General features: G+C 35.4%; 2 protein-coding genes across 2 annotated transcripts; one reads left to right on the plus strand and one right to left on the minus strand.

The window, feature by feature from the left end:
- The first annotated feature begins 521 nt into the window (after nt 1-521).
- On the plus strand, nt 522-5,869 carry LOC114175706 (subtilisin-like protease SBT2.3). Its single transcript, XM_028060491.2, has 10 exons — nt 522-932; nt 1,147-1,306; nt 1,467-1,864; nt 2,281-2,376; nt 2,947-3,019; nt 3,337-3,619; nt 3,725-4,056; nt 4,293-4,563; nt 4,757-5,038; nt 5,229-5,869. Exons 1-10 carry the CDS (start codon nt 679-681, stop codon nt 5,636-5,638), a joined length of 2,559 nt encoding a protein of 852 aa, XP_027916292.1. The 5' UTR covers nt 522-678; the 3' UTR covers nt 5,639-5,869.
- A 509-nt stretch (nt 5,870-6,378) lies between these two features.
- On the minus strand, nt 6,379-10,148 carry LOC114176792 (uncharacterized). The gene is made up of 2 exons (XM_028061953.2): nt 7,055-10,148; nt 6,379-6,944 (listed from the first exon to the last, which is right to left on the minus strand). The coding sequence occupies exons 1-2, from the start codon at nt 9,714-9,716 to the stop codon at nt 6,529-6,531; spliced, it is 3,078 nt and encodes a 1,025-aa protein (XP_027917754.2). The 5' UTR covers nt 9,717-10,148; the 3' UTR covers nt 6,379-6,528.
- Between the last annotated feature and the right edge of the window lie 1,938 nt (nt 10,149-12,086).

A 12,086-nucleotide genomic window follows, 5' to 3' on the forward strand; every position in this document is an offset into this window, starting at 1 on the left:
AAAGAGAGTGTGTTTCTATATATATGACAGTGATCTTATACATTTAAGGTATTTGACACCACTTTTACCCCACCAAAGTCTTAAGATAATAGTATTATGGGTCTTTACTCTTATATAATGTTTAACTATCCAATATGAAATTTTAGACTCACGGTTACTATTCCCAACAACAATATTTATATGTGATATATAAATCTGACTTTTAAACCTTAGTATCAATCCGCCTTAATCTTAAATTTTAAATGTAACTGCAGCAGTTTCAGCTATATTAATTCCTACTAAACTCATTCAATTTATTATTTATTATTATTAATAATCAACATTCTAATAAATACAGTTTTTGTTATAGGGAAGCTAGAGAAAGTTCGTGAGGGATTTGGAAAAATAAGATTGGTTTAGTAGATACAGAATGTGGTGGAACAGATTATGGGTTGAATTCTCTTATTTACGTGAATTACCAACTAACATTCGTCGAAAAAAAAAAAATACTGATATAAAAATATCGGTGTTGAGTTGGCTTCATTTTCCACTTTCACTTCAGAACAAACTGCAAAACCAGACACAGTTTCAGTCTTCAGTGAACTTTTATAAACGTTAAAGGTCAAAAAATCTTGCAGCTGAAAAGGGAGTATACATGCTCCTGAACTGAACAATAGTTGTCTTGTCACTATCTAGTTCATGCTTGGTGGGGCTTTGCATTCCAAAACCCAAATGGAAAACATGCATTGGTCGCATAAACATTCACTGGTGCTGTGTTTGTTGGCCATGCTTCAAACACCTTCCTTGTGTCAAAGTGAAGAAACAACAGCTGTGTACATTGTTACTCTGAAACAAGCTCCTGCTTCTCACCACCATCATGAGTTGATCACAGTGGCTAAAAATTCTGGACATGGTGCATCTGGGAGAAGAAGAACTAGAGTTCACAAACCAAGGTACCCCATATTTGTTTTGAAGGTTTACGAAGTGTATTGATACACCTTTATAGCCAAGGCTTCTTGTTGAAGTTATGGATTAACGTTATGATGATGATAAACATTTGTTAAAATGATTGCCATGGTATCTACACAACTCGTGGACAAGGTGTTTGAGAATCTTATCATTATATTATATCTGTTTGATATTCTAATTTCTTCTAATTTCTTTTAGACATCAGAATGTTACAAAGGAAGATAAGGGATATGCTTCATACTTTGCCCGTGTTCATGACTCGTTGTTGAATAAGGTCTTTAAGGGGGAGAAATATCTGAAGCTCTATAGCTATCATTACTTGATTAATGGATTTGCTGTGCTGGTTACCCAACAGCAGGTATGTTATGTTATGCTTGTACTTTTCAGCATCTTGATTTTGTCCTGTTCTGTGAAGAAACATGTGCTTGTTTGTATTTCTTGTTTCCATTTATTCATGGTTTGGTGTTTCTATCTGTGATTTGATAAATTTCTTCAACTTGTTTTCTGAAATCTTGAAGGCAGAGAAACTTTCAAGGAGAAGAGAAGTTTCCAATGTGGTTTTGGATTTTTCTGTGAGGACTGCAACCACCCACACTCCACAATTTTTGGGGCTGCCACAGGGTGCTTGGTTTCAAACAGGTGGGTTTGAAACTGCTGGAGAAGGAATCACTATTGGGTTTGTTGACACTGGCATTGATCCTACACACCCTAGTTTTGCTGATGATAAATCTCAACATCCTTTTCCTGTTCCTGCTAATTTTTCTGGCGTCTGTGAGGTTACTCCAGATTTTCCATCTGGTTCTTGCAATAGGAAGCTTGTTGGGGCCAGACATTTTGCAGCTTCTGCTATAACCAGAGGAATATTTAACTCTTCTCAGGACTATGCTTCTCCCTTTGATGGAGATGGCCATGGCACGTGAGTTTTTTGCATTTCCAACTTAGTCTTGTGTTCATTTGTTGTATACAACAATTCACCATTTCCCATTTGGTGCATTCCCCTCATTTCTTACCATATTAACGAATCTGTCTTTCTGCAACTCCGTTATCTTTCTGAAGTTCTTTCCCTCGTCTACTTGAACATTGATGAATCATTTCTGTCTACCTTCTGTTCGTCAAAATTCTGAACTCATCAATTAGTTTTTCCCCTGTTCTTTTCTGCTTCAATTGTTTTGAAAAAAAAAAATTATTGACAAATGGTCTGGGATATCAATGTTTCTTTCAATCAGAAGTTCAAATTATGATGGTCATTTGAATTAAGTGTTCCACAAAACTAAAACTTCATTTTACTTGTTTTTCACTGAATGTTCATTCTGATGTATCTGTAATATACAGGCACACAGCTTCTGTTGCAGCTGGAAACCATGGAATTCCAGTGGTCGTTGCTGGACAATTTTTTGGAAATGCTAGTGGGATGGCTCCTCATTCGCAGTAACTAATCTTGAACTTTATACAAGTTAAAAACTCATGTGTCATTGTTATTTGTGTGTTGTTTTGGAGAATAATTAGAGAATATGAGACTAAATGGACCACAGGACTTGAAAGCGACAAAAAAGAAGAAAGTTGATATCTACTGATGCAAACAAAGATAAAATTTATCTGAAAAAAAAAAAAAAACTGAAAGAAAACTTCAATGCTTGGGCCAGGTTCAGAACAAAAATTGTTATTTGTCTTATGAAATGAACCACTACAATGTCCCTATGTACATTACCTGTCATTCATAAATTTTCCCACATTGTATCATATGCTCTTCTTTATTTTCTACATCTTGGTCCCTATCACTCATATCCTTTTGTGCCTTGTGGAATCCTTAATCCCCATAGAGTTTATCTACGCATAATTTTGTTTTCAACAGCAACCAACAAACTATGGAAATTGTTCAAGAACAAAATGAAACAATGGATGTGTTCTAACCTGGATTTATAATAATTTCACGCAAGCATAATTAATTTTTATTCTATATATATGTAACTTAATGCTTTCCATTTCAATCTTTTACAGCATTTCCATTTACAAGGCACTATACAGAAGATTTGGAGGATTTGCAGCAGATGTTGTTGCAGCCATTGACCAGGTACGTGTACTTTTCTTATAAATGAAATTTATGAGTCACTGTCAGCAATATTTCATAATTTTACTTGAGGTGAATTGCTGACACTTGATATATTTTGTTCTTCTGCATCACCTTTAAGTTGTCTTCCTTCCTATAGTACATACCAGTATGTGATTGCTTGGTTAACTACATCATTATTGTTATCCATATTTTCATTAAGGTAAGCTTGGTATTGAATCGAAGAGTTGGTGTTAAGTGCTGACAATTTCCTTGCTTATTATTCCCTTCAAGTTAAAGTTTGTGCTAAGGGTTGAAGTATAATAATGAATTGTTTACAGGCAGCTCAGGATGGTGTTGACATAATATGCTTGTCAATCACTCCTAATAGGCGTCCTTCTGGTATTGCAACTTTTTTCAACCCAATTGATATGGCATTGCTGTCAGCAGTAAAAGCAGGAATTTTTGTAGTGCAAGCTGCTGGAAACACTGGACCATCACCTATGACCATGTCCTCCTTCAGTCCTTGGATCTTCACAGTTGGTGCTACCTCTCATGATCGAGTTTATAGCAACTCCCTATGTCTTGGAAATAATCTCACCGTACCTGGACTTGGACTTGCACGTAAGGTTCTGTTTCTCTTATCCTGCTTAATTACACATGACTCCGAAGATTTACTTGTTAGTTACTACCCTATGTTTTCATTTTTTATTTTTTTTATTTTCCCAGCCGGCACACATGAGAACACAATGTTCAAACTGATTCATGCACGACATGCTTTGAACAAAACCACAACAGTTGCTGATGCTATGTATATCGGTGAGTGTCAAGATGCAAGTATATTCAATCAGGATTTGGTTCAGGGTAACCTTTTGATCTGTAGCTATTCAGTCCGATTTGTACTTGGTCTCTCCACCATCAAACAGGCCATAGAAACAGCCATGAACCTTAGTGCCGTTGGAGTTGTTTTCTCCATGGATCCTTTTGTCACTTCTTTTCAGCTTAACCCAGTTCCAATGAAAATTCCTGGCATAATAATTCCATCTGCAAATGATTCCAAGGTGCATTATTAATTTTCTCCTTCGAACATGCTTGATTAAATACACATGCATACTGTCTTTGTTCTTATTACATGGCAATGGCATATGTATGTCATCTTTGTTGCTCTCTTTAAGTACTTAATGTCTGTATGAAAACCATGGTTTGGTGTGGATGCTCAACTTATTTCTATCTTTGCTTACATGTGAGGCAATGATACCTTGGTGCCAACTATTCACTTTGTTTTTTTTTTCAACAGATATTACTGCAATACTACAATTCTTCACTGGAAATAGATGGGGACTCAAATAAAATTGTTAAATTTGGGGCTGTTGCTAGTATTGGTGGGGGAGTAGAAGCTAACTACAACGATGAGGCACCAAAGGTTGTGTATTACTCTGCCAGGGGACCAGATCCAGAGGATACTCTTCCTCATGAAGCTGACATTATGAAACCCAATTTGGTAGCACCTGGAAATCTTATATGGGCTGCTTGGAGTTCTGCTGCCTCTGATTCTGATGAATTTCTAGGTTTGTCATTACATAAACAAATTTTTACTAGAAAACGAAACAATGAACAAGTCTAAGGTGTTCATTTGGTCTGTCCCAACTTAAACATCTTCATAATCTATATAATCTACACTAGGAAATAGGAATTTTGGTTTATTAAGCATGTCAAGTCAACACAGTGAAATTGAATATCTGATCTGCATTGTTGCAACAGGTGAGAATTTTGCATTGATGTCTGGCACAAGCATGGCTGCACCTCATGTTGCTGGTCTTGCTGCACTGGTTAAGCAAAAGTTTCCCAATTTCAGTCCTGCAGCCATTGGATCTGCACTTTCCACCTCAGCTTCTCTGTATGACAACAATGGGAGGTCAATAATGGCTCAGAGATCATATCCTACCACAGACCTTAACCTATCTCCAGCAACTCCCTTTGACATGGGAAGCGGTTTTGTGAATGCTACTGCAGCACTAAATCCGGGATTGCTTTTTGATTCTAGTAAGGCTCACTTAGCTAATGAATTTTTAAATCATTATAATGTCCATGCAAGAACAAATGCTTCAAAAATTCAGCAACAACTTTTGTTCAATATCTCAGTTAACTAGCTTAAATTTGTGAATGCAGTTTGATTAATAAACAAACCTGGTTTCTGAATTTGAAGTGTGACTACACATATTTTTCTTCGTAGGTTATGATGATTACATGTCATTCCTATGTGGTATCAATGGTTCAACTCCTACAGTGCTAAACTACACCGGTCAAAATTGCTGGACTTATAACTCTACTGTTTATGGCCCTGATCTGAACTTGCCCTCAATCACAATAGCAAGGTTGAACCAATCTAGAGTAGTACAAAGAACAATCCAAAACATTGCTGGAAATGAAACATACAATGTTGGTTGGAGCGCTCCATATGGCACTTCTATGAAAGTGTCTCCGAATCACTTCTCTATTGGCAGTGGGGAGAAACAAGTCTTGTCTGTGATCTTCAATGCAACCAGCAACAGCTCTGCTGCAAGCTATGGGAGAATTGGGTTGTATGGTAACCAAGGTCATGTTGTCAACATTCCCGTAGCAGTCATTTTCAAAATCTTATAACAACCTAACAGGGTTCCTTTCTTTAATTTCTTCTTCAACAATTCACTTTCACTTTGCTTTGTTTTCTTAAACTCTAGTTTTTGTTTCATTGGGTTACAAAATGTATTGGCTATTTTTTCATTCGTTTTACTGAAGTGTAAAGTTTACTATGTATAATATCAGATAGTGTGTGTGGATGCACTTACAAGTGATTAGTCACAATTCTGATTTCTTATATGCTTTGTTGAGTAACTCTTGTTTCATCTTTATTTGCCATAAACACGAAGGTGGTATATATATTTTTTGTTCTGTTGTCTATGTCTGCATTGATAATACATAAAGATAAAATTGAAAATTTATTAGTATTTTAAAATGTAAATTTTCAGGAGCTGACCCTTGTAGTACGAAGGATTAAGCAAAAAGGAATAAAGTCAAAATAGTTATAAAAAGGAAAGATAGCGGTTGTGAGGTCATAAAGGTTATTTCTAATTCAGTTTATCAACCTTTTGTTTTACCAAAAAGAAGAAAATCATTATTAATAATTTCAATAATATTATCAATTATGAAAAAACCAAATTTATAGAAAAACGAAAAAAAAAATTGCATTGCTAGGAATTTAAGGATAAATTGAAAGTGGTATCTTATTTTCTATATAAATTTGGAAATGGGTTATTAAGGACAAATCTTTCTTTTTAGCTTCTTTCTATATAAAGTATACGCCATAAACAATTAGAAGACACACATAAGTTTTACAAGTGCAATTAACCACAAACATAAACACCTATATTTTATTATCAGCATCTCAATTTCTATCATGTTCTCTGACTTGGACAAACTAAAACATTTGATCATTTTATGGTCAACAGAAGTATTATTACGTTACATATTTCCCTGATCATAACTTTTCAGCATTATTTTATTGAAACGTTTAAGTAAGAGTTGGCATGTGCAGCAGAAGTGCGATCAGAGTGATTCAAAAGAGAGTATCTGGAAGCTTTGAGTTGGCTAACAGCATCTCTAATGCCAATGCGTTCATCTGGGTTGTCTGCAGTGCAAGATATGGCTACTCCTACAATTGCATCCACACAATACAATTGTAAGTTATTTGGTCCCTCTGAAGGGTCATCATGCAAAATGAGGGACACCAACTCAGGGTCAATGGCTTCCATTGTCTTCTCTTTCAATGCTGAATGCATCCATCTTCTTATGCTTATGCCTCCACTGAAGCATTCATCAGTTGGACTTTTCCCAGAGAACAGCTCCAGCAACACTATACCAAAACTATATACATCTCCAGCTGCACTTGCTTTCTCTCCCCATCCATATTCTGCATTGCAAAGCCAACCATACTCATTATTCATCATGTTTCATAATTTGTTATCAAATGAAAAGGTTCATAGAGAGTGAATGGAGAAACTAATTGGAATATGCATTAACCTGGAGGTATGTACCCAATTGAGCCTCTGAGAGCATGAGTGGAGCTAATGGAAACTTGATTGGTTGATCTTTGAACAAGCAACCTAGCCAATCCAAAATCTCCAACCTTTGCAGTCATGTCTGCGTCCAAGAGAATGTTGCTAGGCTTCAAATCACAGTGCACAACTGGGATTTCACTATCATTGTGCAGGTAGTCCAATGCACAAGCAACATCTATTGCTATGTTCAGTCTCTCCATAAGGTTCAACCCATTTCCGTTTGCATGCTTTCTCTTCCCCTTGATCCAATCTTCCAAGCTACCATTGCACAGATACTCATACACCAGAGCCCGAAAGTCATTATTTTTGAAGTCAACACTAGAGCACGATGTGATGAGCTTAACCAGATTTCGATGCCTCGAGTTCTTCATTGCCTCACATTCAGCAAAGAAACTCTTTAGAGAACCAGTTCTTAGAGTGTCAAGAACTTTCACTGCAACAGTAGTTCCGTGACTTAGATTGCCTTTGTAAACCGAGCCAAAGCTCCCAACTCCTAGAGTGTTTTCCTGGTTGAACTCCTCAGTTGCCAAACGAAGCTCGTCATAAGAGATCATTGGTGCAAGAGGTTTTAGCTGTTCAGATGGTGATAATGATGATGATGCTACCTTCACCTTTCTGCTCTTTATATATAGTATTGAGCCAATTGTGAGACACAGTACCAATGCTACTGCAATGGCTACGATGATGTAACGTCTTACATTTCTTCCTTCGCCATGATTCACACAAGGGGATTGCATGCAGAGATTTTCATTACCTTCTAAATATACATCAGAGAGATTTTGGAAAACTCCACCACTTGGAATGGCTCCTTCTAAATCATTGTACGAGAGGTTTAAGAGCCTAAGCACCTGTAATTTTTGAAGTTCAACAGGAATGCTTCCAGAGAGTCGGTTGGTGGATAGGTCCAAAGTTTCCAGGGCTCTCACTTCTCCAAGAGCATTTGGAATGGAACCCGAAAGCTGATTCCTGTTCAAAAACAATTTTTGCAAGCTGAGACAATTGCTGAATGAACTGGGGATGCCACCATCCAATTGGTTCCTAGAAAAGTCAATGGAGGCAACACCACTCAATCTCCCAATTTGAGGTATTGGACCACTCAAAGAGTTCATTGACAAGTTCAAAACAATTCTCAAAGTTGGGAGATTGAGGATTTCCATAGGAATGCTTCCATTGAGTTGGTTGCTTGATAAGTCCATGGAAAGCAGGCTTTGCAAATTCCCAAAACCGGTAGGTATTATCCCCACAAGTTTGTTTCTTGACAAATCAATCTTGTTTAACTTGAGGAGAATATCAAGGGAATCTGGAATAACGCCTGATATCTCATTTCCAGCCAGAGATAGTTCTTGTAGTTCCACTAACTGGCTTAACTCATGTGGGATTTCTCCAGAGATTGAATTATAGCTTATGTTTAACACCCTTAAGCCACTAAGACGACCAATGGAAGTGGGTATGCTTCTGCTGAAACGATTCGTTCCCATGTATAAATTTGTGAGATGGTTGGAGAGATTGCCAATGGTTTCAGGAATTTCACCTTCCAGCATATTTCCTTGAATTGCCAGAAACTTCAGGTGAGTGCTGTTAGTCAGAGATGTGATGAAATCTAGACCTCTGACACCCGAACTAACTATCCTGTTATACGAAATATCATACATGTGAAGAAATGGGAGATTTCCCAAACCTGGTGGCAGTGTTCCTTCATAAAGGTTGGAACGCATGCGAATGACCTGAATGTTGGTTATGTTGTGCAATGATCCTGGAATTCTACCTGTGAAATAATTGAAGCAGATATTGAACACTATAAGTTTTGGAAGTTTGTGACCGACATCCTGTGGAATCTCACCCCACAAAGAATTTCCAGCTAACGCATAGTTTACAAGGGAAGATAAGTTGTATATAACTGGTGGAACAGTTCCATTGAGATGGTTAAGAATGAGATCAAGCTCAATCAAATCATGCAGCCTACCCAAGTCACTGGGAATCCCACCAGTGAGAAAGTTGGTGCCAAAACTGATATTTTTGAGAGAAGAAATGTTGCCTAGAGATGCTGGGATTGCACCGTAGAGGCTATTCCTTCCGAGTTTCAAAGCCTGAAGCTTTTTCAAGTTGCCAATGTCCTGAGGAATCTTGCTGAGAATTTTGTTTGAGGATAGATCAAGAATCTGAAGCTGATTCAAGTGGGTGATGTTGGAAGGAAGTTTTCCTTCCAACATGTTAGAGCTGATATTTAGAACTCTCAAACTGAGTAGGTTACCAATTTGGTGAGGAATGGGTCCAGTGAGTTGGTTATTCTGCAATTGGAGGGAGTGAAGAGAGGAGAGGTTACCAATATAAGGGCTTAATTGACCTGAGAGTCCCAAGCCTGAAAGCTTAAGGGAAGTTACCCTTTGGCCAAGGTTGTCACATTGGACACCAGTCCAATTGCAAGGGGATGAAGTTTGGTTCCATGAAGATAAGGGAATGAGAGTGTGACTGCTGAGTTGAGACTTGAATGAGATCAAGGCTTCTGTGTCAGTGGTGATGCCTAAAGTGGCTGCTGATACACCATTGAAGAGGTAGTGTGGCTGAGGTCGGAGGAGGATGAGTAATAAACCAAAATGAACAAGTAATTGAGAAGACAATCCCATACTTTTCTCCTTTGGCTTATGAGATACTCAAGTCTTAGTCATGTATTTATTGCTGGGAATTTTTAGGAAGATAGACAGGGAAAATTCACCAAATCTAATGTAATATAAGAGACTTAACACCACTTTTAAAAGAAAATCTTAACCTTGTGTTTCTAAAATTCACCTATACTTGAATTTCTAATTGTCTTTGCCTCAGGTATGAGTTGGGTTTTACTATAGGCTTCTACCATAAGAGAACATACTTATTGGGTGAAAGAGTTAAAACAATGGGGTACATCAACCTATACACTAAGATCAAAAGTAAATAGGAATTACCAAACTATCAAGATCTAGTAGCCCATTCTTGACGCCAATATATCATGCAATGTGTTTGTCGGAAGGCCATCGGTTATTTCATGAGATCATTAGTCTCAACACCCACCTTGCCATGAAGTTTCCTTTGACATTAGGAAGCATTAAGACCATTCACACTCATCAAATGATGATAAGAGAATGTTAACGCGTCTAGTTTAAAAATAGAACCAAAGTCACAACCTCTACAACATCCTAATAAAATGCTCAAAATGTTGATGATTACCATGATTGACCTTGCTGATAAAAAAAAAAATATATATATATATATATATATATATATATATATATATATATATATATATATATATAATTGACCTCAATCCACATATCAATGATGATATGCAAATTGAACCCTGTGTGAGGAGTGAGGTGTCTAAGTCAAGGAGGATCTAAGTTACGCATAATATGAAGGCAGAATAACAACAACAACAACAAGAGAAATGCAAAGGAGATTATAAGAAAAATATAAAAAATATTTTTCTCATTATTTTCTTTAATTTCCTTGGATCGGAATGGTTCAAGTGTGACTCAAAGTTTCACGATATAGAATAGACAGAGTTAAACACTATATAAGAGTAAAGGTCCATAATTCTATTACCTTAAAATTTTGGGAGTAAAAGTAATGTCAAATACCTTATATATGTACGACCAATGTCATATATATAGAACTCGATATCCGAAGATTTTGGAATAAAAGTGACATCGAAAAGAGTAAAGGTCCATAATTCTATTACCTTAAAATTTTGGAGTAAAAGTAATGTCAAATACCTTATATGTGTACGACCAATGTCATATATATATATATATATATATATATATATATATATATATATATATATATATATATATATATATATATATATAACTCGATATCAGAAGATTTTAGAATAAAAGTGACATGGAAATACTAACCTAATTTAGAGTTGGTAAAGTGAATGTCAAAGTGTATTGGTATAAACTATCGTTTAGAGTTGGTAAAGTGAATCAAAGCTCATGAGTCAATCGAATTTACCACATTCGAATTAAGTTTCACTGAGAAGACTTGAAATTTTGGTGAAATCCAAAATTGAACTTCACCTACTGAAAATTCTCTCATCAACCCGTGTTAAAAAAGTTAACAAAATACCTTGGCCTAATCAACACAATTCATATGCATATTAATATGATATTTCAAATTATCAGTTATAAATATTATTTTATATATATTAACGTATGTTGTTATTATAAGTGTATTTATATAATATCTTTTTCCTGATTATTTTAATAATTTATAATTTAGTTCCAATTTTGATATTAAAAGAATTAGATCGAAGAAAAAAAATTATAAATTGTATTTTATTTTCTAAATTGAGTTTGTTCATTTAATCCGTGGTTACTAGTATGAGCGGCAAAGTAGATTAGGCTTGGGACAGGTCATCAAAACTAGACAGATAGAATTGGAATTTTTAATTCATTAGCTTGTTTTGGCTTATTCTGCCTCATCTGTCAAACTAGCGGACTAAAGGTGAATCAATTGGTCCTTAACATGTTGGCTCATTTTTATTTTTATTTTTTTATAATTAAAAATATTCATTTTTATATTATATTTTTGTAAAGATGTAAACATACAATACTATTATAATTTAAATCATTAATACTTGATCAATTATTAGTTATGATAGAGCAATTTAACATGTAAATATAATAATTATTTTAATTTATTCCATTAAAAATATTAATTGATTAATTAAAAACTTATAAAATATGATTAAATATATTTTAAATATTCATTTATATATATATATATATATATATATATATATATATATATATATATATATATAAACAAATCTTATAAATAAGTATTAAAAAAGTTAAAAAATTAAAAACAAATAATGGGTTAGCTCGTCGTTTCACTCTATGAAAGGACAGATTCCAATTCCTGACCCCTTTTTTCACTCTAGTTAGTAAGTAGGCCAACCTCATTTTTCTAGTTGACCCATCAAATAGTTAACTCATGATAGACTCGACCCGGTT

Source organism: Vigna unguiculata, chromosome 3 (assembly GCF_037176805.1).
Source record: "Vigna unguiculata cultivar grain cowpea cultivar isolate G323 ecotype 2 chromosome 3, ASM3717680v1, whole genome shotgun sequence".
Classification (NCBI taxonomy): domain Eukaryota; kingdom Viridiplantae; phylum Streptophyta; class Magnoliopsida; order Fabales; family Fabaceae; genus Vigna; species Vigna unguiculata.

What these genes read in the sequence shown, in the direction of transcription:
- LOC114176792 (XM_028061953.2), bottom strand. Translation starts at nt 9,716, where the DNA reads ATGGGATTGTCTTCTCAATTACTTGTTCATTTTGGTTTATTACTCATC. An exon ending in AATTGGGTACATACCTCCAG is followed by an intron (nt 6,945 to 7,054) that starts GTTAATGCATAT and finishes TTTGCAATGCAG; the next exon opens with AATATGGATGGGGAGAGAAA.
- LOC114175706 (XM_028060491.2), top strand. Translation starts at nt 679, where the DNA reads ATGCTTGGTGGGGCTTTGCATTCCAAAACCCAAATGGAAAACATGCAT. An exon ending in GGGATGGCTCCTCATTCGCA is followed by an intron (nt 2,377 to 2,946) that starts GTAACTAATCTT and finishes AATCTTTTACAG; the next exon opens with CATTTCCATTTACAAGGCAC. An exon ending in TGATTCTGATGAATTTCTAG is followed by an intron (nt 4,564 to 4,756) that starts GTTTGTCATTAC and finishes TTGTTGCAACAG; the next exon opens with GTGAGAATTTTGCATTGATG.